Raw genomic sequence first — 27877 nt, 5'->3', positions numbered from 1 at the left:
CGTAGACATAGTATAATATAAAAATAGAAAAATGAAAAAAAAAAAAAAAAAAAAGAGAACGAGGAACTGAGAATGAGGAAGCAGCTTAATTTCCTGAGGCAGCCCTTGCAGAGAGGAGCCATTAGCAAACAAAGAGCACCACAAGAGGCAAACAGTTCTTCCCCAGCCAGAGAAAGATTCCCCAATTCATTTCTAATCCTGAAAGCAGCAAGAGCAGAGAGGAAAATGCCCGCGGGAGCTTCTGCTCAGGTAGGAGATTGCCCCCCCCCCCCCCCCCCAACTTCCTGCCCTCTCTCTGTACAAACCCTGCTGCAGCTTTCTAACCTGGGAACACTGCAGGGTCAGCTCAGCTCTGACATTAATATGATCCCCAGCAGATCAGACCCTCGGATGTGTAGCCAAGTGGTTAGAGCAGGGAACTAAGGGGCCGATGCAATACTCAGGCCGGTACAGTTTCCCACGCGCTAGCTTTACCCCCAGCGCCTCTTTTTTGACAGGAGCGGCGGCTGTCAGCGGGTTTGACAGCCGACGCTCAATTTTGCCGGCTTTGGTTCTCGAGCCCGCTGACAGCCACGGGCTCGAGAACCGACGCCGGCAAAATTGAGCGTCCGGTTTTCAAGCCGCGGCCAATTTTTACATTTTTTTTCTATTTTAAATTATTTTTTACTTTGGGACCTCCGACTTAATATCGCCACTTTCCCAGTGCCTGCAGAAATTAACACCTACCTTTGGGTCAGCGCTAATTTCTGAAAGTAAAATGTGCGGCTTGGCTGCACATTTTACTTTCTGTATCGGGCGCGGGAATGACTAATAGGGCCATCAACATGCAGTAAGAGGTAATAGTGCATCAAAAACGCGTGTCCAGTCCCGTCCCCCCCCTAAACTAATAGCCTCTGCAACATGCAAATGCATTTTGATGGGCCTATTAGTCATTCCCGTGCGATACTGAAAGTAAAATGTGCAGCCAAGCCGCACATCTTACTTTCAGAAATTAGCGCCTACACAAATGCATGGTGATGGCCCTATTAGTCATTCCCGCGCAATACAGAAAGCAAACTGTGCAGCAAGGCCGCACATTTTACTTTCAGAAATTAGCGCCTTCCCAAAGGTAGGTGTTAATTTCTGCCGGGACTGGGAAAGTGCACAGAAAAGCAGTAAAAACTGCTTTTCTGTACACCCTCCGACTTAATATCAAGGCGATATTAAGTCGGAGGTCCCAAAGTAAAAAATAATTAAAAAAATTTTTTTTAATCGGTCTGCGGCTCGCGGGTTGAAAACCGGATGCTCAATTTTGCCGGCATCCGGTTTCCGAACCTGTGGCTGTCAGCGGGTTTGAGAACTGACGCTGGCAAAATTGAGTGTCGGCTGTCAAACCCGCTGACAACCGCCGCTCCTGTCAAAAAAGAGGCGCTAGGGACGTGCTAGTGTCCCTAGCGCCTCTTTTTACCGCGGGCCCTCATTTAAATACTGAATCGCGTGCACAGGAGAGTGGCTTGGACTAGCAATGAAAAGGTGTGAGCTGGCTAAATAAAATATAAATAAAAAAAAGGCATTTTGAGACCTTCCTGGGTGACATGTAGGTTTGCGAGTCTGTCGGGTGCAGGGTGAGTCTGTATGTGTCTGGGTGTACTTTGGAGATGGTGTTGGGTGTATACGTGGAGGAAGCTGGAAGGTTTGTGTCGGATTTGTACGTGTGCTGTGTGTCCATGGGTTCTTGGGGTTTATAGAAGTATGGGTGTGTGTGTGTGTGTGTGTATGTGTGTGTGTGAGAGAGAGAGCTGTGTGGGTGTGTTTCTCTTGAGGAGATGGGTGGGAAGTGCTGTGTGTGTAAAACATACGTAGGAGTCCAGGTTTAGGTGTGAGGGGAGGAGAGTAGAAGTGGAATTATTGGGTATGTGTGAGATGGCTGTATGTGCAGGTGTAGGGGGTATAGGAGTGCTTGATATTGGTGTGTATTTGGAAAGTGTAGCAGATATGATGTTGAAGGTGCCTTTTATTGGCGCACTTCGCCAGCTGCTTCAGATATTTTTCTCTGTCTCTGCCTGTGCTGATTTAGGCCAAATGCTGAACGCGGGGGTGGGCACTATTGTAATTCAATGCTGGTCATCATTCTACAGCCTGTAACCCATTCCTATAGAAAGTATTGGGGATCTGCAAGGTCTGAAATGTAATCCATTGATATGTTTTCTGTGATGACTTATGCATCCCACTGCCAATAAAAAATATTTTGAAAAAGAAAAAAAAAAGTATTGGGGATTTTTTTTTTTTGGGGGGGAAGCTCAGATCTCTGAAAATCAGCTGATGTTTCTAGTTTTTCAACTCTTATGAGATATTCACATTTTCTTCCTGTATGCCAAAGTCAGTAAGTTTCTGTCCCTATTGTAGAGATTTGTTGTTTTATTTTATTCAAACATTTATAAACAGTGCAGTCCAAGCTTCTTGGTGACGTACAATACAACATATTCAGTTATATTAAAATAATTGCAACAAAACTGCATGAATCTATAACCCATAAGTACCTAGAGAAGGGACAATAGACATTGATCTCATTTATATAATTCGTTCCAGCATTCTGTATGTTCAAAAGCATAAAATCAAATAGAATATCTAAACACAGCAGAAAAGTTGAAAACTACTTTATTTTTGTAATGCAAAATAGGTTTACCTTTTTAATTTATGCAAATTCTTGCAAGTGTGCAGCAAATTAAAACATTTTGTTAAAGAATTAATAAACTCAATGCAGAATTTACACCCGTGCCACTGCTAGAAACTGGGATCCCTGACAGCTCCCTGTGACTTAAAAACACAAGGAAAACTCTGGGAGGTCTCCTGATGGAGGGGATGCAGAAGATGTTAAGTGTGGAAGGGTTTGTGTTTCAGGTTCCAGTAGTCTTTGAGGACATCGCCATCTATTTCTCCAAGGAAGAGTGGCAGACTTTAGAAGAATGGCAGAAGAAGATTTACAGAAATGTGATGAAGGAGAATTATGAGACCCTGATCTCTCTGGGTAAGGGAGAAATTTATATTTTTATTAACAGCCCTGGGATATCAAGAAAAGATCAGTGTGAGGGTTTCCTAATGTGAGCTGGTAAAAAAAATGAGTTAGTGCATGATTGTTGAAGTGATCAAATGACTTCCTGTCAGCTGAATACATGAAGTAGAAGCAACTTAACCAGGGAGTAAAGAGTAAGTATCATCTGACCGTATCAATGGATTACTACAGGATGGAATAATGAAACATTGGTGAGGTCCGTAGGTTATCTTGAGGGTAGAATGGATGTCACACATGGCTGTGTTGTACTTTGGACATTGAAGCGTGGGCCCTTGGTCACTGTAAGAGATGACACCTCCCACAGGGTGGAGCCCTGTGGGGGACTTGCAGCGATAGGCTAGCTCTAAGCAGAGATGGACACAGAGAGAAAGCTTTATTGTACTAAAACATAGATTGTAACCCGAGGATCGGGTGATGATTCCAGCTAGGAGAGGAGAACCCAGATGATGATGTTCCATCTGAAGGTTTGCAGAGAGGAAAGGCAGTTCCTCAGTCTCACCAGACCCGCGGTGCAGGATAGTCGAGCCTCTATGGAGAGAGAGATGAGACAAGCAAGATAGAACAAGAGCAGCAGTATTCACTCTGATGCTGGTAGTTGTAGTAAGGGAGAGCCCCGAGAAGCGGAGGTCTCAGACGAGCAAGGTCCCTGAGGAGCGGGTGCCACAGGCGACCTGGTAATAGGTAGACTACCCCGAAGAATAAATAGGAGCTAGGCAAGGTCCCTAGGAGCGGGTACCTTAGGAGTCCTTGTTGGCAGCAGATACCCCGGAGGGTAAAGAGGAGCGAGGCAAGGCCCCCGAGGAGCGAGTATCTTGGGCGTCCTTGTTGGTAGTAGATAACCCCAAAGGGTACAGAGAATCGAGGCAAGGCCCCCGTGGAGCAGGTACCTAAGTCGTCATGGAGCAAGAGAACACAGAACGGGAGCGTCTGGTAATGAGAGATCAGCATGGAGGATTCCTTGCTAACTTGTAGTTGGAATCGAGAAAGGAGTTTAAATACCAGCGCTAGTGACGTCATGCGGTGGGGACGTCCCCGAGGTTCTCGCCATGTTGCACGTAAAGGACGGGGCTGTGCGCGCGTGCCCTAGATGACTCCTGGAGAAAGATGGCGAACGCAATCGCCTATGCCGGACCAAGAACGCCAGAGGGTTCTGTGTGGAGAAGCGGAAGCAGCCATCTTACCAAAACGGACTGAGTCAGGCAGAAAAAAGGTGAGCAACAGAGGGCGCAGCCGTCTGCGACCGACGGACGCAACAAGCTGTTTCAGTGGGTTATAATAAACTCACACTTTCTCTGCATTCAGGCAGGCCAATCCCCACCAGTGTGTTATGTACCTCTGTCAGCAGATGGAGACTGTGTAAGAAGCCGACGTCATGGATATATAGTTCCGCCCCGACATCAGCCCGAAAGTTTTCTCCATTTCCAGCAGATGGTGGACATGCATTTCCCTACTGGGGATTACCTGCAGTAAAAAAACCCCAAAAGAAAAAATCTAGAAGATGAGATGATTATATAACATAACTTGCCTCCTGAAATGATATCTTTCGGTCCTTCCCTCAGAAGAGAGTGTTCAGTCCAGTAGCCTTGGTTGGCATGGAATTAAAAAAAAAAAATGTAAGCGGTTGCAGGCCCAGAGAGGCTTGGCAGTGAAGGCCTTTGCCATCTCCCCCTGTAGCCAGGACCTGTTCCTGCTCTCAGCCATTGAGGGCTGAGCACAGGTAAACGTTGTAACTTCAGTTAAAAAAAAAAAAAAGGAAGAGGAACACTTTAGTGAGGATTCTTCCTTCTGGGTCTTTCTCCTCAGTGTTAAACGTCTTCCACTCACGTCTCTTTGGAGTTCTGGGAGGTATGGAGGCACTGCAGGCATGGCAGGATGAGCAGCCTTTTGGCTTGATCCCGCTCTCTGGCTTCTCCTCCTCGGCGCATGGTAGGCTGCAGCGGCTAGTTCACACGTTTTGTTTTTGTGTGTGTGTGTGTGTGTGTGTTGTTGGCGTGTGCCTCCGGGCCTCGTGCGTCTACATCCACGTCTTTTTGGGTGCGTGTGTGACTGAGCATTTCTTCTGGACGCACATTCTGTGTGCCTATGTCAGTGCTGCCTGGAGTTCGTGGGGGATTTGCCTCCTACTGATTTAACTGACTATGGTCCATCTCCTCAGTCTGAGGGGAGTGGGACCGAAGGCAACATGACACAAGTGTCCCCTCCTTCGGCTGATCCATTAGCTGAGTCTTCAAGGGAGACTTGCACTCAGGATGTCAGGTTTACAGACCTTTCTACAGAGGCTTCCAATAAGCCTGATATTTTTGATGCCACTCCAACATTGCAAGACGTAACGAGGAATTGGACTAAGACAACAACCAATAAGGGTCCTGACCTTGACAGTTTGGGAAATTAAGTATGGGGGTGATCTGTATGGCATGGCAGATGCTACCATAATCTTGCTGGGCAGACTGGATGGAACTTTTGGTTCTTTTCTGCTGTCATTTTCTATGCATCAATAAGTTAACGCCAATCAAAACCATCCAACAGTCACAAACACTGAAAGTTAATATAGTCCTTTCCTGTAAAATAGTGATGCTGTCCCCCTTCTGATATCTTATGATTAACCCTATAACAACAAAAATTCCTTAGCCTATGTTAATTTAATTTAAAGGTCCCACTATCGCCCTTTAATTTCCTGTTAACTTGTTTTGTGCAGTTATAGTTTCTTTGTTGAACTAAAGTTAATTCTACGTTTTAATATATGAAACAATAGGAAAAAATTTTAAGTTTCCAGCACCATCCACGTTGTCTGTAAACCGATGTGATATGCCAAATCGAATGTCGGTATATAAAAATAAATAAATAAATAAAATGCTGCTATGAGAATAGGATGAAGGCATCTCTCAGAAATTTTACAGAGGGCAGAGACTGGCTCTGGCTTGCTGCAGAAGACAGTCATGGAAACTGTCTCGCTACACTTTCAGATTAGATAACAGTACTTTGCTGCTGTTAGTCTCCTAGGCTTGGAAATGAGCTTAACTTTGAAGGTATCTGTCATCCCTTCCTTTTTGAGCATCTCTGAGTCTTGTTGAAGTCATTCTTGATGGCTTTTGGTAATTTTAAAGGAAAGGGTGTCTCTGTGCCCAACACTTTCCTTTTTTGAAGAGTAGGGTTTCACTCTGTCAGAATCAGGCTTTTCTCACTTAGGAGAAGGAAGAAAGTCAAGTGATAAGCTGGGATAGGGATGACTACTTCAATTCCATTGTAGGTTACCTTGAGATGTTTTTAGGTGACAGTTTCTTCTCAGTTAGGTCCTTGGTCTATTAATGTATCTAGTTAAAGCACCGTGGATTCTAAGACATCAGTTTCAGAAGTAATAAAGGAAAAGTGCACCGTGGCCCACTCCAGCAAGAGTTTGCAGGTCTCGGGGGTTCAGTGAATCCACTTGATGATGGTACAGAAATCCTTGTAGGTAGAATCAAAATCTGTCTTTGCAGAAGATAATGGCAGGATACAGCCCTTGCCTTCATTTCAACTGAGCCTTAAGTACCTCAGTGTGGATGTGCAGGCCCGGAGAGGATATGCCTTCGATGCGGGAGCCTGAGAGCTATTGTGGCATACTCCCACCCAGACTAGATGGAGCTTTGGTACATCCCACTTGTCTGGACTGCTCAGCATGGACAATAATGAAGGTGAAATTTAAACCTGCCTGTTAATTTTCTTTCCTTTAGTCCTGCCTGACCAGTCCAAAGCCCACCCAGGGAAGCCGGAGCAATCAAGGGCTCCCTGCGTGGGTTCTGAACTGGTCAGGCAGGATTAAAGGGAAGAAAATTAACAGGTCAGTTTAAATTTCACCTTCATTATTGCCGCAGCAATCAAGGTTCAGAAATCTAACAGGGAGTATGTTGTTGCCCACTCTGAATGTAGCTGACCTAATAGTGAATTTGGTATAGGGATTCTTATTCCTGGATTAATAACCTGTAGTGAAGATTTTGGGCTGTATCAGACTTTGGTTGTGACGATGATTTGGAAGCCAAACCAAAAATTGCCTTCAGTTATCTTATCTTTAACATAGGATACTGAAGAGTGGAAGGCAACACCAGATCTTTATAAGGGGAGGTAAAGTCAGATTTGAAGTTTTTTTTTTACTCTCTCTCCCCATCTGTTGACAGGAGGACGTAACCTACTTGTCTGGATTGGTCTGGAAGGACTAAAGGAAAGTAAATTAATAGATAAGTTTAAATTTCACCAACATAGGTTAGGAGCCTTGTTAGTTTTCTTCTTAGTCTGCATCTCATGGTTGGATGGATTACAGCTGTTTATCTCCCTGTTAAGCTTTCTGGTGGATAGGGTTGTAGGTAAGAGTTATTGTAGTGGGTAGGAAAAGAGATGATTATTTTGTCATAGAATACACAACACTCTTATAAGTATAGAAGTTTTACTTATAAGTCTGAGAATAAGCAATAAAAGCATACAAGATTAATGTTTGCATGAAAGAATATATACAAAGGTATTTCCCCTCACAATTTCCAATGTGAGTCTGATATATCTTTGGAAAGATGGAAACAGAACGTTGGATAACCAGGAACAGTTCATCAGGCCCTTCATTAACCACTACAATGTTCAAAAGCCTTTCCTCTGATTTCAGTTAGCTTGAAGTAGGTTTTTTTGTTGTTGTTGATTCTGCTGACCTTTGTCCTAGTTTCAGTTTTTTCCTCTGGGCTACTCCCATGTGTTCTTGAGGCCCCAACTGTCTGTCCTTATCACATCAACACACACTTAGGTGTGGCCAAGTGGTTTTTCCTGATCCTTGCACAGTTAGACTCCTGTGTAACTGCTCTTTATCTGATCTCATGACTTGCATCTTGATGCAAGGCAAGCTAAGAAATTGGCATATTTATTCTCAGATTTTATAGGCCTTAATTACACTAGTAATATTAGTGATTCTCTGCCCCACTAATTCCTATCGCAGTACAAAATTCTTCATGTAAGCTAAAAAGCTCCCTATAATTTCCCAGAGTTATGAGCTTGTTCCACAGAATAATAGCAGGCTGAGGTAAGCACCCTATATAGCAGGGGTCGGGAACCCATGGCTCGCGAGCCAGATATGGCTCTTTTGAGGGCTGCATCTGGCTCGCAGACAAGTGTCGCCATACTTCGCGGTTCCCCGCTGACCCAGCTGCTCCCCGGTCCTCCGCCGCCCGGGCTTAAAATGCTGTCAGCCCGGGCGGAACACGGCAGGACAGCTGGAGTCAGCGGCACCGGCGTGCTCTCTTCTCCCCCCCCCCCGCGGCCCGGAAGTGGAGAGCATCGGGTGCCTGCGCGGGAAGAAGAGACCACACTAGCGTGGTCTCTTCTTCCGCGCAGGCACCCGATGCTCACCACTTCCTCTTCCGGGCCGCGGGGGGGGGGGGGAGGAGAAGAGAGCACGCCGACTGGAGTCATCCGGGTGCCTGCGCGGGAGTCATCGGGTGTCAGCCGGGTGCCAGCGCTGGAGTCATCGCGCAGGCACCCGATGCTCTCCACTTCCTCTTCCGGGCCGCGGGAAGAAGAGAGCACGCCGGTGCTCTCTTCTTCCCGCGGCCCGGAAGAGGAAGTGGAGAGCATCGGGTGCCTGCGCGGGAAGAAGACTGCAGCGCGGCTCGGAGGAAAATGAAAATCTTCAACCGCGGCCGATGGGACTCCGCCTTCGCCTCCGCGAGGGCTGAAAATGAAGGAGGTTAGCGTTGGGAGGTGGCTGCTGCTGCCGCGAGTTCCCGGGGGGGGAGAGTGAATGAGCGAGCAAGCATGTGTGTTTGAGATCCTGTGTGTGTGAGTGAGAGATTGCATGTATGTGAATGATTGAGAGCCTGTATATGTGAAAGAGAGTATGTCTGTGATTGAGATCCTGCCTGTGAGAGAGAGAGCATGAATGTAAGTTTACCATTGGGAACCTGTATGTGTAAGTTTGTAATTGAAAACCTGTTTGTTTGAAAGAGTATGTGTGTATGATTGAGATCCTTTGTGTGTGAGAGAGATCATGTGTATGTATGATTAAGAGCCTGTGTGTATAAGTAAGAGAGAGATCATGTGTGTCTGTGTCTGATTGACAGCTGGTTTAGGTGATGGAGCATGTGAGTATGTGATTGAGAGCCTGTGTTTAAATGAGAGAGAGAGACCATGTGTGTCTGTGTGTGATTGAGAGCTGATTTAGGTGAGGGAGCATGTGAGTATGTGATTGAGAGCCTGTGTGTAAATGAGAGAAAGAGAGGACATGTTTGTAAGCATGTGAATGAGAGTCTGTGTGTGAGAGAAAAAGACAGCATGTATTTATGTGATTGAAAGCCTGTGTGTGTGTAAGCGTGAAAAGATAGACAGCATGTGTGTAAATGTGTAATTAAGAGCCTATATAAGTGAGAGAGAAAAAACATTTGTATATGTGAGTGACTGAGAGCATGTGTGTATAGGTGTGTCATTGAGAGCCAGTGTGAGAGAGAGCGCTGGTATGTGACTGAGAGAGGAGAAAGTTCCAAGCAAACCACCCCACCTCCTGCTAATTCAGAACAATCTCAGGACACCTGGATATCAAACGTTCCCAGGTATGCAGAGCAAAAAAATTTTTGTATCCTTATTATTTTTCATTACTGGATCTTTGTGTCTGCTATTTTGAAATATGTGGTTGGTATCTGGAAATGTTTTATATGAGTTTTTAATTATTGGATATTCCACTCATCAGCTGTTTCGAAATATGTTCTTTTTGTTAGTACAGTTTTACTGCTGATGATTTTATATTTCTTGATTTGTTTTATAAGGATGTGTGATGTTTCTTTTTTCCTTTGTTACACTGCATACAGAGACTCTGGCTTGTTGCAGTTTCCAATTCAGTTTTTGTCTGCATGCTTCTTGTTATGCGTTTTGGTCTCTTTATTCTATGTTAGGTGAGGGACAGCACGTGATTCAGGTGAGGTTTTCTGCTGGCGTGTAGTTTCTGTGTAGGACTCTATAGCAGCCTGACTTGGTCTGTTTTCCTAATAGGAGATGTATTGGTGTCTTAAGGCCTGGTGTAATATTTTCAGAGACTTATTGTACTTTAAAAGTGTGATCTTACATAAAATGCACACATTTACTTGTATTTAGTTTTAAACATATTGTATGGCTCTCATGGAATTACATTTTAAAATATGTGGCGTTTATGGCTCTCTCAGCCAAAAAGGTTCCTGACCCCTGCTATATAGAGTTACATCAGCAAATTACTCTCTGCCTCCACCTGCTGGTAGAGGGGCATAACCCTCTTGTAATGGCTGGTCTTTCAGGTCTCAAGGAAAAGAAATTATCAGATGAGAGTCAAATTCACCATTTGGGATGTGTCAACTACACATAGACACCACATTTTCTAGTAATTATATGAAATCAACAGAAATATACTTACAAGGTGTGGGGGGGGGGGGCGGGGGATAGGAATCCCTGCCTGGAAACTTCCTTGGATTCCAAGTACTGGGACTGGAGGGAGCAGCTGTTAAAGAAGGGGAGGAGTTGGGTTATCTCTCCCCAGGTATAGAAATTGAAAAAGAAAGGAAATCCTGAAATGAAAGGTAATAATACAAAGCTCAACAATAATATTAAATATGTATTTATAGAAAAATTGGTGGATGCTTCCCATTAACAGATAAGCACTGAGGACCATTAATTGTAAAGAAGTGCGGGAAAAGCTGGAGATCAATTGGGAATCTAGAGTATTGCATAAAAATTCAAATATGTAAGATTAGATGGGCCTTGCAAGCCACATCTGCCATCTTCTTCTGTGAATTTATATTTATCTGAGCTGCAGACTGCCAGCTGCCATCATGAAGTGACTGAAACCAAATGACGGGTGGGAATTGAGATCCTATTCATGACTAGATAGTTGGCGGAGACAAAAATCTAAGGGGCTTTGTGCACGTAACACAGTTGATAGATAGCAACCAACATAAGGAAATCAGGGGGGTAGGATCTGGGTGGCAACCAACATTAGGAAATCAGGGGGGGTAGGATCTGACTTTTATCTTTCTGGGGCCAGGTAAGATGGATTTTGATTTTCATTTACAAATCTGTGACTCTGTAGGTGATTCTCCTAGTTAGGAAACATTCAGGCCAATACAGTAAAGTCCGCGGGAGAGCAGGCAAATGCCCGCTTAAACTCCTGGCTTCTGCTACAGATCGACAGGAGACAGTACTGGCAACAGTCACTTCTGTCTCCAGATGTGTCGCCTTCATCATTTCCTGGATTACTGACACCATAGTGAAATGAAATGAAATAAAGTAGATAGTGAGATGTATTCATTTTAAGTTGAGGCTCCTAATATATTGCACTCTTCATGGTGACAGCCAGGCTATAAAGATGAGTAAAGAAGGTTTATGTAATTCTTCTGAGACACACAGGGATTCTGAACTGTAGCTCTGCCTCTGTTACTAGCAGTTTGTATATCTTTGTTCATTGACGTTGGTGAATGTATGCAGAGTGGAGGCTCTTCAATTTCCAAAAAATTGGGCAACTTTCATTCAGAGTGATGGGAAACCTAATGCAGTGTTCTCACCCCAGGCACAGGCTCTCCGCTCGTCACTCCTGATATTATCTCCCACCTTGAACGAGGGGAAGAGCCGTACATCAGGGATGAGCCGGGATCAGAGGAAAGAGAAACTGGGAGAAGCAGCTGCTCAGGTGAGTGCAGTAATGAGAGGGACCGGGGTAAAACTGCTGAGATGAAAAGTAGAAGGAAATGCAGAGACCTTTTTTCAAGCTCCTCTGATGATCTTTTTAATCAATCACAGATTTTCTCTTACAGCCACTATTTATACAGGATGTCTTTTTCCAAATCCTGTCACCCAAATCCCTATGACCTGATTTCTGTACAATGAACTGTTATTTATTGGGTTAGATCTACCTAGACTAACTGTTGCATGATTTACATTGTTTGGTCTCCTTGGTATAGAGTTCTGTATGTTACTGGTTTGCTCAGATAGAGATGTATTTTAAGAGTTGCTCATGCATACCTCGTATTTTGAAAGCATATATGCGTGTGCGCGAGCAACAGAATACGTGTAATAAAGGGGCTTTTTGGGGCAGGATCAATATTTACATGCATAATGTAGTGACCCGCCAGGTTGAATTCAGCTGGTTGCACTTCCACAGGCTAGTTCCCTCTGCAGGATCCTACGACCAATGGAGCCAGAATAGGGCTAGAAGCACAGCTGAGTCAAGATTAGCACTGCTTCTCCCTCGCAGTTCCGTCACTTCTGGACAGCCACTCCCTGCTGTCTAGGTTTGCCCCAGCACCAGTATTTCCATGCAGCGTAGTTCGGTTCGGGCTGTCTTGTCCCCCAGCACCAATATTTAGATGCACAACAGTTCGGTGTAGGCTGTCTGGCCCCAGCACCAATATTTAAATGAACAGCAGTTCAGTCTTGTCTTCAGCACAAGTAATTACTATATGGCAGTTCAAAACTGGCTGCCCTGTCCCCAGCCCAGTTACTTCTCCATAGCTGAGGAAGATTCCTACAAAGAGGTTTCCCTCTTTGAAGGAAACCTAAAAGCTGAATGACTCACATTTCAATATCAAGGACTTTAGCTTTTCCTACTCCACCCTCTGCAATCCAGTTAGGGACTTACTCTGCCAACAGATACCAGCCACTTCTCCTCCTCTCCCGATGCTGTCCTCTTGCATTTGGTTTCTCCACCAGCTTTTTTAGCTCCCACTTAATCAGGTCACCACCTGGTACTTGGCCTTGCGCAACTTCCTTATGTCAGAAATAATATCCAAGCATCTGAGCTGCAAGGAAGTTGGGGCAAGGAAGAAGCACTATGGGTCAACCTAAAAACAGATGATGGAGCATCCATTTATATTGGAGTGGTTTACAGGCCTCCAAACCAAAAGGAAGAGCTGGACAGAGATCTGGTTGAAGACATCCATAAGATAGGTAAGAAAGGGGAAGTGATGATCGTTGGTGACTTTAATATGCCAGATGTAGACTGGAAAATCCCATCTGCAGAATCTAAAAACAGTAGAGCAATAGTGGATGCCATGCAAGTATCTTTGTTCAAACAAATGGTATTGGAACCCACGAGAGAAGGAACTATTCTCGACTTAGTGCTCACTAATGGAGATAACGTCTCTGATGTCCAGGTGGGCGCCCACCTCAGCACCAGTGATCATCAAACAGTATGGTTTAATATCACTAAAAGAATATGGAAAAGAAGCACAAAGACCAGAGTTTTACAGTTCAAAAACACAGACTTTGAGGAAATGGGGAAGTACCTAGAGGAAGAACTAAATGGATGGGAAAACGAGAGAGATGTGGATCAGCAGTGGACCAATCTAAAAGGAGCAATCGCCAAGGCAACTGCTCTATATGTTAGAAATGTAAAGAAAAGCAAAAGAAAAATGAAACCTATCTGGTTCTCAAAGGAGGTGGCTGACAAAATTAAAGCTAAAAGAACTGCATACAAGAAATACAAAAGATCCCAAAGGGAGGAGCACAAAGAAGAATATCTGATTCAACTGAGGGAGACTAAGAAATTAATCAAGTTGGCAAAAAGTCAAGCGGAAGAGAGGATTGCCAAGGAGATAAAATATGGTGACAAAACATTTTTCAGATACATCAGCGAAAAGAGAAAAGTCCAAAGTGGTATAGTGAAATTGAAAGGTGGAAATGATCAATGTGTGGAGAGAGACGAAGAAATGGCAGAAATATTAAACGAATACTTCAGCTCTGTGTTCACTAAAGAAGACCCTGGAGAAGGACCATCTCTACACAACAAGAAACTGGAGGGAAGCAGAACAGAGGAAAATCCATTTACAGTAGATAATGTATGGGAAGAGCTAAAGAATCTGAAAGTGGACAAAGCCATGGGGCCTGATGGGATTCATCCAAGGATACTGAGGGAGCTCAGAGATGTGCTGGCGGGACCGCTGTGCGACCTGTTCAATAGATCCCTAGAAACGGGAGTGGTGCCGAGTGATTGGAGAAGAGCGGTGGTGGTCCCGCTTCACAAGAGTGGGAACAGAGAGGAGGCTGGTAACTACAGACCGGTTAGCCTCACTTCGGTGGTGGGAAAAGTAATGGAGTCACTGTTGAAAGAGAGAATAGTGAACTATCTACAGTCGGGAGAATTGATGGACCAGAGGCAGCATGGATTCACCAGAGGAAGATCCTGTCAGACAAACCTGATTGACTTTTTTGACTGGGTAACCAAGGAATTGGATCGAGGAAGAGCGCTCGATATCATATACTTGGATTTCAGCAAAGCTTTTGATACGGTTCCGCACAGGAGACTGGTGAATAAAACGAGAAGCTTGGGAGTGAGTGCCGAGGTGGTGACCTGGATTGCAAATTGGTTGACGGACAGAAAACAATGTGTGATGGTAAATGGAACCTTCTCTGAAGAGAGAGTGGTTTTAAGTGGTGTACCGCAAGGATCGGTGTTGGGACCGGTCCTGTTCAATATCTTTGTGAGCGACATTGCGGACGGGATAGAAGGTAAGGTTTGTCTTTTTGCGGATGACACAAAGATCTGCAACAGAGTGGACACGCCGGAAGGAGTGGAGAGAATGAGACGAGATCTAAGGAAACTGGAAGATTGGTCGAAGATATGGCAGCTGAGATTCAATGCCAAGAAGTGCAAAGTCATGCATATGGGGAGTGGAAATCCGAATGAACTGTATTCGATGGGCGGGGAAAGGCTGATGTGCACGGAGCAGGAGAGGGACCTTGGGGTGATGGTGTCTAATGATCTGAAATCGGCGAAACAATGCGACAAGGCGATAGCTAAAGCCAGAAGAATGCTGGGCTGCATAGAGAGAGGAATATCGAGTAAGAAAAGGGAAGTGATTATTCCCTTGTACAGGTCCTTGGTGAGGCCTCACCTGGAGTACTGTGTTCAGTTCTGGAGACCGTATCTTCAAAAAGACAAAGACAAGATGGAGGCGGTACAGAGAAGGGCGACCAGGAAGGTGGAGGATCTTCATCGGATGACGTACGAGGAGAGATTGAAGAATCTAAATATGTACACCCTGGAGGAAAGGAGGAGCAGAGGTGACATGATACAGACTTTCAGATACTTGAAAGGTGTTAATGATCAAAAGACAACGACAAACCTTTTCCGTAGGAAAAAAATCACCAGAACCAGGGGTCACGATTTGAAGCTCCAGGGAGGAAGATTCAGAACCAATGTCAGGAAGTATTTCTTCACGGAGAGGGTGGTGGATGCCTGGAATGCCCTTCCTGAGGATGTGGTGAAGACCAGAACTGTGAAGGACTTCAAAGGGGCGTGGGATAAACACTGTGGATCCATAAAGTCAAGAGGCCGCCAATGAAGAGTGGGTGACTCGCCAGAATGAGGGCTACTGCCTGGAGTCAATACCCTTATTAAATAAACATACACATGCTTACTGTGACTCCAACATCGCTCTAAGCTTCAACAGCAAGAGGAAATGTGGAAAAAAGGATTCACACTCACAAAGAGGGGAGTAGCTGGCTTGTTACGGCGGTTACTACCCCAAATCAAATAAGTCTGATACTTCACTTTCAATGCATATACAGCATAGTTCTCTGATTCAACGGCAGGGGAGAAGAAAAACCGATACTTCACACATCCAGCAGAGCTCTCTGCTTCAACGGCAGGGGAGAAAATGAGGGTTCGCACTCACAAAACGGGGAGTAGCTGGCTTGTTACGGTGGTTACTACCCCAAACCAAATGTGCCTGATACTTCACTTTCGATGCACATCCAGCATGGCTCTCTGCTTCAACAGCATGGGAGAAGACTGATACTTCACGCGTATCCAGCATAGCTCCCTGCTTCAACGGCAGGGGAGAAGAAAAACAACCAATAAGGGCTGTATAACATAGGCTGGGTAAAACAAATAAGCATGGGTGTAGCTTGCTTATTGCGGCGGCTACTACCCCGAACTAATCAAGCTAGATATTTCACTTGGATGCAGCTCCATCACTGCTCTCTACATTAAAACTGGGGGTGGAAGGGAAATAGAACCAAGAGCTAAGAGAAACAGATAAGTATGAGAGAAAAAATGTGTGAAGCTTGCTGGGCAGACTGGATGGGCCATTTGGTCTTCTTCTGCCGTCATTTCTATGTTTCTATGTTTCTATGTTTCCCTCAGCCCTGTGGCCCTCTGGGAGGTGTAGTCATCCCCTCCCCCATCCCATGTTCTGTCTATACTGGCTTTCTCTTTTGGTTCACTCCTCTTTAAAGCGAGTAATAGAATGTACCTCCCATTACAATAAATTGCTATTTTAAAACCAGCCAAAGTGACACATGTAAGTCTTTTTTACTTGTGTATATTTACTCCTGCTCAATAAGTGATGGTAAACATCTTAAAAGTGAAAAAATGGCAGGTAGAGGGTCTGGGTGCAAATGGGAGACTTCAGGCTGAAGAGCCAGGAAGTGTGTTCCTGAGCTGCAGAAACACCAGGCAAACTGGTGGAATAATTGGTAAAACTGGTAATTTCTTTCTCACGCGCATATTACAAAATTTGAGGAATTACGCATGTAAAAGCCGACAGTTAAGAAAAATCCACGAGTTAAATCTTCTCATGTAAATGATTAAAATTAGGAGCACAACTAGGCGCGTAGAGCAGATTTGCGCCAGTTATCTGGATAAATTCCTTGCTGCCACTGTGCTGGATAAGTTGGAAAAAAATGGTTCTTATCTGGCTAAGTAAGATAGATGGATAAGTGTTAAAACACTGCCTATCCAGCTTTGTTCTACATTACATGCCGCATATCTGTTAGGTTGTTGGGTAGATTTATGCATATTTTATATCGTACGCATGCAATTGCATGCATGATATAAAATACATGTGCATGTGCGCATGCATACAAATAATTTTCTTATGTGGGTGCATGTACGCTTGCTTTAAAGTTACCCTCTAAGGAAAGAGGAAGTACTTAGCAGCCTCTCCTGACTATTGTCTCAGCTCCTGCCCATGGTTTAGAGGTTCTGTGCTGGAGCCCCTTAGTATCATTCTCCCCCCCCCTCCCCCCACAGAGGGAATTTCTCTTCATCATTACCTAAAAATTCTTTCTTCCCTACAGAGTCTGAATTCTAGTTCCATCAGATCTCCTAACTTCTCTGGAATCTCTTACTCTGTCTTTCCAGAAAACATAATAATGCTCTATATTTTCTTTTCTTCTGTCTAGAAAAAGTTGATCCCGGAAACAGTAATACAGAGCCATACCACTGGATAGTCAGTGAGAATCCAGAGAGGAACAGGATGGTATCAGAAAGAGATGGAGAGAATGATTCTGATTGGGGAAGAAATTGCAAGAATCAAAGCAACTCAGAAAAGAAGAAAATAAATTCAACAGGATCCTCAGCTGAGAGCTCTGCTGTGTGTGAGGAAAGGGCCAGTAATATTACACACCCAGGTGAAGAGCAGAGAAACCAGACAAAAAATGTTATGAAGAAAATAGATTGTGGTCCTGTATGGATTGAAAGAAAATCATTTTTTCAGACAGTAGATCTTACAAAACCCCAAAAAATACACACGAAGCAGAGACCAGTTTCAAATTCTGTCTGTGATAAGAATTGCACTCAGAAGAAAAACCTTAAAAGACAGTTGAAAAATCATACTAGTAGAAGAATATTTTTTGGTACTGAATGGGATGAAAGCTTCAGGAGGAGGAAAGAATTACAATCTCACCAGAAAATCTACACACAAAAAAGACTGTTTTCATGTTCTAAATGTGAGAAAAGCTTCAGAAACAAAGGAATGCTAATATCTCTCCATAATATAAATATTGGCAAGAAACAATTAATATGTATTAAATGCAGAAATGACTTCATTACACATGCACTACTCTTGCCTGAGGCACCATTTACATGTCTTAAATGTGGTAAAAGCTTCAAATCTAAGATACACCTTACAAACCATGAGAGAAATCACACAGGACAGAAACCATTTTTATGTTCTGAGTGTGGCAAAAGCTTTAGTAAGAATTCAATCCTGACAATACACAAGAAAATCCACACTAGTGAAAAACCATTCACAGTTATTGAGTGCAGTAAAACTTTCAATTGGAATTCAAATCTCACAGACCAGAAATCTCACACTGGAGTGAAAGCATTTGCATGCATTGAGAATAGAAAAAGCTTTAGTAAAAATTCCGATCTCACAGAACAGCAAAGAATCCTCACTTGTGAGAAACTGTTTAAAATTACTGAGTGTGTCAAAAGTTTAAACAAGAAGTCAGAGCTCTCAGAGCACCAGAAAATTAATGCAGGATTGAAACCATTTACATGTGCTGTGTGTAGCAAAAGCTTTAGTCAGAAGACAAACCTCTTAAGCCATCAGAGAAGTCACACTAATGAGAAACCATTTTCATGTACTGAGTGTGATAAATGTTTTAGTCAGAAGACATACCTCACAATCCACCAGAGAAGCCACACTGGTCTGAAACCATTTACATGTACTGAGTGTGCTAAAAGCTTTAGTCAGAATTCAACTCTGAGAATACATAAGAGAATTCACACTAGTGAGAAACCCTTTACATGTAGTGAGTGTGATAAAAGCTTTAGTCAGAAGTCAAATCTAATAAGGCACCAGAGAATACATACTTGTGAGAAACCATTTACATGTACTGATTGTGATAAAAGCTTCAGCCGGACAACATATCTCATAATCCACCAGAGACTCCATACTGGACTGAAACCATTTACATGTACTGAGTGTGGTAAGAGTTTCAGAAACAATTCAACTCTCATGGTACACCAGAGAATTCATACTAGTGAAAAACAATTTACTTGTACTGAGTGTGATAAAAGTTTTAATCAGAAAATCCACCTCATAAATCACCAGAAAATCCACACAGAACTGAAACCATTTACATATAGTGAGTGTGATAAAAGCTATAATCAGAAATCACGTCTTACGGTACATCAGAATATCCACACTAATGAGAAACCGTTTACAGTTACAGAAAGTTTCAGTTGGAATTCAGAACTCACAGTTGACCAGATTTCTCATACAGGAGTGAAAGCATTTACATGCATTGAAAGTGGAAAATTCTTTAGTAACAATTCAGATCTCACAGTACATCAAAGTAACTGCTCAAATGAGAAACAATTTAAATGTACTGAGTGCAGTAAAAGTTTCAACGAGAAGTCAGAATTCTCAGAACACCAGAGATCTCACAAAGGAGTGAAAGCATTTACATGCATTGAGAGTGAAAAATGCTTCAGAAACAATTCAGATCTCACAGGACATCAGAGAAACCATCCAAATCAGAAACAATTTAAATGTACTGAGTGCAGTAAAAGTTTCAACGAGAAGACAGAATTCTCAGAACACCAGAGATCTCACAATTCAGATCTCACTGGACACCAAAAAATCCACCCACATGAAAAACCATTTAAATGTACTGAGGGCGGCAAAAGATTCAATGACAAGTCGGAATTCTCAGAACACCAGAGATCTCACACAGGAGTGCAAGCATTTACAAGCATTGAAAGTGGAAAATGCTTCAGTAACAAGTCAGATCTCACAGGAGACCAAAGAATCCACCCACATGAAAGATCATTTAAATGTACTGAGTGCGACAAAAGTTTCAACGAGAAGTCAGAATTCTCAGAACACCAGAGATCTCACACAGGAGTGAAAGCATTTACATGCATTGAGAGTGAAAAATGCTTCAGAAACAATTCAGATCTCACAGGACATCAGAGAAACCATCCAAATCAGAAACAATTTAAATGTACTGAGTGCAGTAAAAGTTTCAACGAGAAGACAGAATTCTTAGAACACCAGAGATCTCACAAAATTGTGAAAGCATTTACATGCATTGAGAGTGGAAAATGTTTCAGTAACAATTCAGATCTCACAGGAGACCAAAGAATCCACCCACGTGAAAGATCATTTAAATGTACTGAGTGCGACAAAAGTTTCAACGAGAAGTCAGAATTCTCAGAACACCAGAGATCTCACACAGGAGTGAAAGCATTTACAAGCATTGAAAGTGGAAAATGCTTCAATAACAATTCAGATCTCACAGGAGACCAAAGAATCCACGCACTTGAGAGATCATTTAAATGTACTGAGTGCGGCAAACGTTTCAACGAGAAGTCAGAATTCTCAGAACACCAGAGATCTCACACAGGAGTGAAAGCATTTACAAGCAGTGAAAGTGGAAAATGCTTCAGTAACAATTCAGATCTCACAGGACATCGAAAAATCCACCCAAGTGAGAGACCATTTAAATGTACTGAATGCGGCAAAAGTTTCAACAAGAAGTCGGAGTTCTCAGGACACCAGAGAATTCACACAGGTGTGAAACCATTTACATGTAGTGAGTGTGGTAAAAGATTTAGTCATAAAACAAATCTCAGAAGGCACCAGAGAACTCACACTAATGAGAAACCATTTACATGTACTGAGTGTGATAAATGCTTTAGTCAGAAGATTTGCCTAATAAACCACCAGAGAATCCATACTGGTCTGAAACCATTTACATGTATGGTGTGTGGTAACAGCTTTAGTCAAAAGTCAAATCTAATAAGGCACCAGAAAGTACACACTAGTGAGAAACCATTTACATGTACTGAGTGTGATAAAAGCTTTAGTCGGCCAACATATCTCATAGATCATCAGAGAATCCACACAGGACTGAAACCATTTACATGTACTGAATGTGGGAAATGCTTCAGTTGGAAGACAAGCCTTACAAGCCACCAGAGAATCCACATATCGTGACAGAACAGAAATAGAGGAGCATATGGAACCATAGATAAGTTGAGCCTAAATAAAGCCATTCTGTCTAGCTGTAAGAAAAATCTCACTTTCATTATAGCATAGATTGACTTGGGACCCAGACTTCTCATTTTATTCATGAGCCTCCTATGCGTGGCCATATCAAAAGCTTTGCTGAAATCAATGTAGTGCATATTGCCTGCTCTTCCTTGATCTAATTGTCTAGTTATTCAGTCCAAAAAATAAATCAAATATGTTTGACAGGACCTTCTGCTGGTAAATCTATATTGTCTTGGATCCTACAACCCACTAGATTGTAGATAGTTCACTAACCTTTCCTTTAGCAGAATCTCCATTAATTTTCCAAATGCCATGATAAAGCTAACTGACCTGTAGTTGCAAGCCTCCTTCCTGCTACCACTTTTGTGAAGTGGGACCACAAGCTCCTTTCTCCAGCCTTGTGGCACCACGCCAGTCTCCCAGGATCAATTGAACAGGTCCTTTAGTGGACCCACAAGCATATCTCTGAGCTCCTTCTGTATTTTATGATAAATCTCCTCTGTTGACCACTTTCAGTTTTGCTAGTTCCCCCCACTCTCTTCTGTAAATACATTTGTTATATCCTCCTCCCACCAGTACTTTTACCAACCAGCAACAGCCCTTCTCTAAGGTTTTCTTTAATTAACTGTATACTGAACTGAAGTATTGTTTAATATTTCTGCTATTTTGTAATCCTTCTTCACACCCTGCTCCTTAACTCCTTTCAGTCTTACATTCAGATTTGTCCTTGAGGGGACGATGTGCTAAACAGGAGTGACCGTCTTAGGGCCCTGTATTTTAGAGGGCCCCACTCTACCATGGTAGCCCTATCCCCAACATTATATTTTCAGTGTCCCAGGGCCTCTTTGCAAAGCTACTACTTAGCCAGATAGTCTTAAAATGCCACTGGGAAGGGGTATATGCAAGAAAACTCCAGAATACCTTAAAGGCCTGGCTCCAAAGATTTGGCCCAGTCCACCTTAAGCATCAGACAACAGGGAATCCTGGTCCAGGAGGAGGCCCCTGGGAAGGTGTATATCTAGCCAATTCCAGGAGGAAACAGGAGGAACCTTAGGTAAGGTCCAGATAGACACTTTAAGTTGTTATACTGCTTCTTTGTTTATAAGCTGCAAAGATATGCAGAGTTTTTTTTTTCTGTTGTGAATTAATAAAAGTTCATGAATATCCAACCAGCATCTAGCCTGCCTCTATTCTTTGGTTGTTCTTCCTGCACGCGGTGCTGCATATAGTGTCAGTTTGGGGATTGCTGAGCTAAGCTTGCACAGCCAGAAACCCATGCCAAACAGAAAATATTTTTTTTTCTTCTTTTCCTGTTTTCTGGGGCCCAGAGACTGCTTCTGCGTGGGAGAAGGATTTAAACAAGCTAAGGAGACTAGCTCCACCTGCAGAGAGGGAATTAACAGTAAGTCAGTGCTAAACAGGCAGGATTTGATTTAAAAAAAATAAAAATAAGGAAAGAAAGAGGAAGGCTTCTTGTGTAGGTGCTTGAGAGCAGTGCAGAGCATTTCAAAGATTCACTAGGCAGTCAGGACCAATAAGCCAACAAGGTGATTCAAGCCCTGGCAGAAGGCTAGCGGCAGCTCTAGAAGGTCACTCAAATTTAATATGAACAGTTCACCCAGCTGCAAGCTGCCACATCCCGGGTGAATCTACTAACTCCTGTCCTGTTTAAGATAAAGGCAAGGAAATACCTGGAGACCTTCCTGAGGCTGGTTGGCCAGTAGCTAATTGGAACACAGACCTGGCAAAATTGCTTACAGGCAAAAGCCAAGCAGCCTATCTGAAGGGAAGGGCCACCTATCTGGAAGTCAATATTGCCATTCTAGAAAGGGCAGGATATACTTCAGAAACCTTCTGACAGCAGTTCTGGTGGGGCATGATACAGCCCAGGGAAAGTCGCCGAAACCTATTCAATCGATTGAAAGTTGCTGGATGGAAATGGCTGCAGCCCGAGGCAAAGTTGGACCTCAAGATATCCAACCAGGTGATTCTTATACAGTTGCTAGACAGGCTTGACCAGCCAATGTGGAATTGGATCTGTTGGCACCGTGAGCTCACTTTGGAAAGTAATAGAGGTGGCAAATGCCTACCACCAGGCCCAATTAATGCCTGATGTAGTGTGAAGGATAGAAAGGCAGCCCACACAGGATCTATAGCTCAGTAATGAAAGTAGAGGGCCCCAGCAATGGCCCTCTGAAGTGGACAGTTTGGAATGTGGGTCCAGCACAGAGCCCACACACTCTCCCCACTTGCTTCAACTGTGGAAGGAGAGGTCACTTAGCCAGAGACACTCAGTATGATCAAAGCGATGAATGTCAACATGGTGGCAGAGCAGACACTAGAGACTAAAGTCTATGTGGACAAAGGAAAGTCTCCAAAGCAAGAGCAATCTTCAAGTCAAAAGAAAAAAGGGGTTTTGGAGGGACTGGCACAACTCAGTTATATGGGTGTAGATACTTTCTCCTTCTGTGCCCTTTGTGCGGGGAGAGGATATGAGGAAGAATGCTGCCCATATGGAAAAGAAGAAAAGGAAGAGCCCATGGGAGGAACAAGTAAAGTTAAATGGAAACCACCCCCACAGGCATGCTCCTACTGTACCACATGGACAAAGAGTGCCTTTGGCTTGAAGACATAGAGTGGGAGCATAAAGTAGCAGAACAGCGCAAGAAAAAGCAGGTTGTGGAAGGCAGCCCCCAGCATGAGAACAGAAAATGGGAACGTGAATGGGCGAACACTCTTGCAAAACTTCAAAGGTGTAACCTAGTGGAGATCCCACATTGGAAAATTAGGGAATTTGTGACCCAAATAGAGCTGGATGAAGTTCCCACCCAAGCCCTAATAGACTCAGGGTGTAGTAAGTCACTGGTTAGTAAGAACTTGATTAAGAGTGAGGATATCAGTGAGAAGAAGGCAATGCTGATCTGTGCACATGGTGACAGAAAGCAGTACCCCACCCATCAGATCCTGCTGACATTGCCAGTAGGACAGACTATTATGGAAGCAGGATTACTTCCCAATCTTCTTTATCTGGTGATTTTAAGGTGTGATTGCCCCCAGTTTAAAACTCTGTGAGGTCAGTTTATGGACAGTAGAACAAGATTAGAACAGCCTGCACACCATGAATTGTGAAGCAGTTTCCCAAATGACTTGGGGAAAGGGAACCTTAAATGGGTTTAGCAGCCCCAGCACAGGCCAGAGAGGGAAGAGAGAAATAGAGGTCTTAGGAGTATACCCTTGGTAAGGACAAGAGCTCAAACTAAGAAGCTTGAGCTGAGGGACTGGATCCAGAGATCTGGCCTGGTTCACCTTAAGCCCAAGAGAACAGGGAATCGGGGGTCAGAAGGAGGACCCTGGGAAGATGAATATCTAGCCCCACCTTAGGAAAGGCCTAGATCAAGAGACTAAGTTGTTATGTTGCTTCCTTGTTCATCACCTGTGGAGATATGCAGAGTTGCTTTTCTGTTGTGAATTAATTCTCTGGCATTCTAACTGCACATGGTCCACAGACACTTAAGTAGTTAAGTCAGATAGCCGGATAAGTAGTTTTTTATTTTATTTATTTATTTACAGGTTTTTTATATATCGCGGAATGTTACAAACATCACCTCAGTTTACAATGAACAATAATTTAGCATCAGGCTTTACAATCAATTCAATAAAAAACAAGCATCTATCAATAAACAAGGCAATGAAACAATATAAGTAGCGATTTAATACTTATCCAGATAAGTAGTGATTTTGCTGCTGCTTAGCTGAAGAAACATAGAAATGACAGCAGAAAAAGACCAATCGGCCCATCCAGTCTGCCCAGCAAGCTCCCACCCTTATTTTCCCATACTTATCTGTTTCATCAACCACCAAGTTCAGGGCCCTTGTTGGTAACTGTTTGATTCAAATTTCCTGCCACCCCCTGCCATTGATGCAGAGAGTAATGTTGGAGTTGCATCAAAGATGAGCATAAGGCTTAATGGTTAAGGCTATTAACTGCCGCATCAAGCAAGTTACCCCAATGCTTGTTTACCCAGACTGCACAGATCATTGCCTTGTTGGATGATGTCTGAATGTAAATCCTCTTTTCCACATTTCTCCCTGCCATAGAAGCAGAGAGCAACGCTGTATATGCATTCAAAGTGAATTATCAGGCTTAATTGGTTTAGGGTAGTAACCGCCGCAATAAACAAGCTACCCCCACACTTATTTGTTTATCCAGACTGTAGTTCAGTCCTTTTTGGTTATCTGAATGCAAATCCTCTTTTCCTCATTTCCCCTTGCCGTTGAAGCAGAGAGCAATGTTGAAGTTGCATTAACCGTGTGAAGGCTTATTGAGTAAGGGTAGTAATCACCAGGTAGTAGCCTCCATTCCAGCAAGCCACTCCCAAGGCTCTTCTCTTCAATTCCATCCTCTAGCCTTTATGGTTCCACAGTGTTTATCCCATGCTCTTTTGAAATCCTTCACAGTTTTAGTCTTCACCATTTCCTCCGGAAGGGCATTCCAGGCATCCACCACCCGCTCCGTGAGGAAATACTTCCTGACATTGGTTCTGAGTCTTCCTCCCTGGAGTTTCAAATTGTGACCCCTAGTTCTGCTGATTTTTTTCCAAGGGAAAAGGTTTGTCATTGATGTTGGATCATTAAAACCTTTCAAGTATCTGAAAGTCTGTATCATATCTCCTCTGCTCCTCCTCTCCTCCAGGGTATACATATTTAGATTCTTCAATCTCTCCTCATAAGTCATTTTATGAAGACCATCCACCTTTTTGGTCGCCCTTCTCTGGACCGCCTCCATCCTGTCTCTGTCCCTTTGGAGATACGGTCTTCAGAACTGAACACAGTACTCCAGATGAGGCCTCACCAATGCCCTGTACAAGGGGATCATCACTTCCTTTCTCTTATTAGATATTCCTCTCTCTATGCTAAAAGCCAGCATTCTTCTGGCTTTAGCTATCGCCTTGTCACATTGTTTCGCCGACTTCAGATCGTTAGACACTATCACCCCAAGGTCTCTCTCCTGCTCCGTGCACATCAGCCCTTCACCCCCCCCCCCCCCCCCCTATCAAATACAGTTCTTTCGGATTTCCACACCACATATGCATGACTCTGCACTTCTTGGCATTGAATCTCAGCTGCCATATCTTTGACCACTCTTCCAGCTTCCTTAAATCCAGTCTCATTCTCTCCCCTCCTTCCGGTGTGTCCACTCTGTTGCAGATCTTAGTATCATCCGCAAAAAGACAAACCTTACCTTCTATCCCGTCCGCAATGTCGCTCACAAAGATATTGAACAGGACCAGTCCCAACACCGATTCTTGCGGCACTCCGCTTAACACCGCTCTCTCTTCAGCGTAAGTTCCATTTACCATCACACATTATCTTCTGTTCGTCAACCAGTTTGCAATCCAGGCCACCACCTCGGCACTCACTCTTAAGCTTCTCATTTTATTCACAAGCCTCCTGTGCGGGCCATGGAAAAATGGTCTTGCTTGAAGCCGGTCCCTGGTGCACAAAAGGTTGGGGACCACTGCTCTAGAAGCAGAGCAGCTCCTCCTCCTAACAAGCAAATGCTGATGGCGTCATGATGTTACAAGTAAAGGAGTTATATACGCTGTGTTTTGTCCATGCAATTTGATTTATATAGGGAAAACTGTGAGAGAACTCAATAAAAGAATAATTGAGCACAGAAGCAATATTAATCGATTAGTACCTGCCAAACCTTTAGTAGAACATTCCATTCTGAAAAATCATAAATTCGACGATTATAGATTTTGCGTTGTTCAACAACCTTTACCTAATCAAAGAGGAGGTGATTTTGATATGCTACTGTTACAACTTGAACAAAGATACATTTTTTATTTTAAAACTTTGACACCTGATGGTCTGAATAATGAAACAGATTTGTCTGTTTTTTTATAAATATTTAAATGCTGTATTTGAATTGATTTTTTAGCTTTTATGGTCAGCTATATTACAAAGATATCCAACATTATTGATATTCCCCTGAATTGGTATTTTTAATATCCTTTTATATTTTTATATTTTTGAATCACAGTGGAATTAAAAGATACATTTTCATAAAATTTATATTTTATTATTTTTATCCACTATGTTGTTTAAATGTTACAGAGTAGTTGGTCAGATAACTCCTTTTCATTGATACCCAATAATAATTTTTATCTCTTCATGTGTTTGGTATTTAACAACATTTGTCTTTTAATCAATTTTTACAATTTGTAACCCCATTTTGATTTTATGCATTGATATATATAACTGAGCAGCAAATGTAATCATGATTTAAGTCAGAATACCGTTAGATATTTTTTATGAATGAGTAACCATGCCCCGCGTTAACACTAGTTGCCCTAACCCCACCTCTATGCTAATTAACACATTTCTGGCGCCAAATTCACCTTTAAATGGCGACCATTTCAGCGTTTCCACCCTTTACTATTCATTGAGAGGAGACGGACTGTGCCGGTGTATATACAATAGGTAAGTTGTTTTTGTCTATATGTAGAGTCGTCTAACACTTCACTATCAGGAAGCTTTTGCAAGCGCGAACCATTGTGCACATCACTAAGACTTTATTTAATCTTTTATATTGATTCACCTCGGTCTATACCTGTCACAAATATAAGGATAATTTTCATTCTGCTTTCGGAACACAACAAGACTGTTGACTAGATATATCTATATTATGTTTCTGAATTGAGCACTCCTTCAGAATTTGTCATTTTTAATTTTAATTTTTAATTTTTTAGTTTTTAGTTTTTATTCATAGTTATGGTTCGAAGCACAGTAGAACTGATCGCATAATTTATTCTCCTTTGGTGCACAATAATATCCTGTAATTTAAAAATACTCTTTTCTTTATATTTTCAGTGTTCCGATATACGCTATGCACTAGCTATTGTATTTGCTAAGAATACTCACCATTTTTGCGTCTAATTCATTTAATCACACCGCTTTGATGTTTAATATAATTTTTTAGTGCTAAATCTGCCTTTAAACGGCGATGGTTTCGCCTTTTCATTAAGAGAAGAGGAGTTGTGTCGGCGCGCAGACATTAAGTCAT

General features: G+C 42.9%; 1 protein-coding gene across 1 annotated transcript; it reads left to right on the top strand.

Annotated features, from left to right (window-relative positions):
* Positions 1–21980, top strand: LOC115085893 (zinc finger protein 84-like). Its single transcript, XM_029592427.1, has 4 exons — positions 1–249; positions 2881–3007; positions 11589–11708; positions 17204–21980. The coding sequence occupies exons 1-4, from the start codon at positions 73–75 to the stop codon at positions 20749–20751; spliced, it is 3972 nt and encodes a 1323-aa protein (XP_029448287.1). The 5' UTR covers positions 1–72; the 3' UTR covers positions 20752–21980.
* Positions 21981–27877: the final 5897 nt, after the last annotated feature.

Source organism: Rhinatrema bivittatum, chromosome 2, assembly GCF_901001135.1.
Source record: "Rhinatrema bivittatum chromosome 2, aRhiBiv1.1, whole genome shotgun sequence".
In the NCBI taxonomy this organism is placed as follows: domain Eukaryota; kingdom Metazoa; phylum Chordata; class Amphibia; order Gymnophiona; family Rhinatrematidae; genus Rhinatrema; species Rhinatrema bivittatum.
This window is presented reverse-complemented; position numbering and strand designations above follow the sequence as displayed.

Coding starts and splice junctions, on each gene's coding strand:
- LOC115085893 (XM_029592427.1), top strand. CDS start 73: ATGAGGAAGCAGCTTAATTTCCTGAGGCAGCCCTTGCAGAGAGGAGCC. Junction 3,008..11,588: donor TGAGACCCTGATCTCTCTGG/GTAAGGGAGAAA, acceptor TTCTCACCCCAG/GCACAGGCTCTCCGCTCGTC. Junction 11,709..17,203: donor TGGGAGAAGCAGCTGCTCAG/GTGAGTGCAGTA, acceptor TCTTCTGTCTAG/AAAAAGTTGATCCCGGAAAC.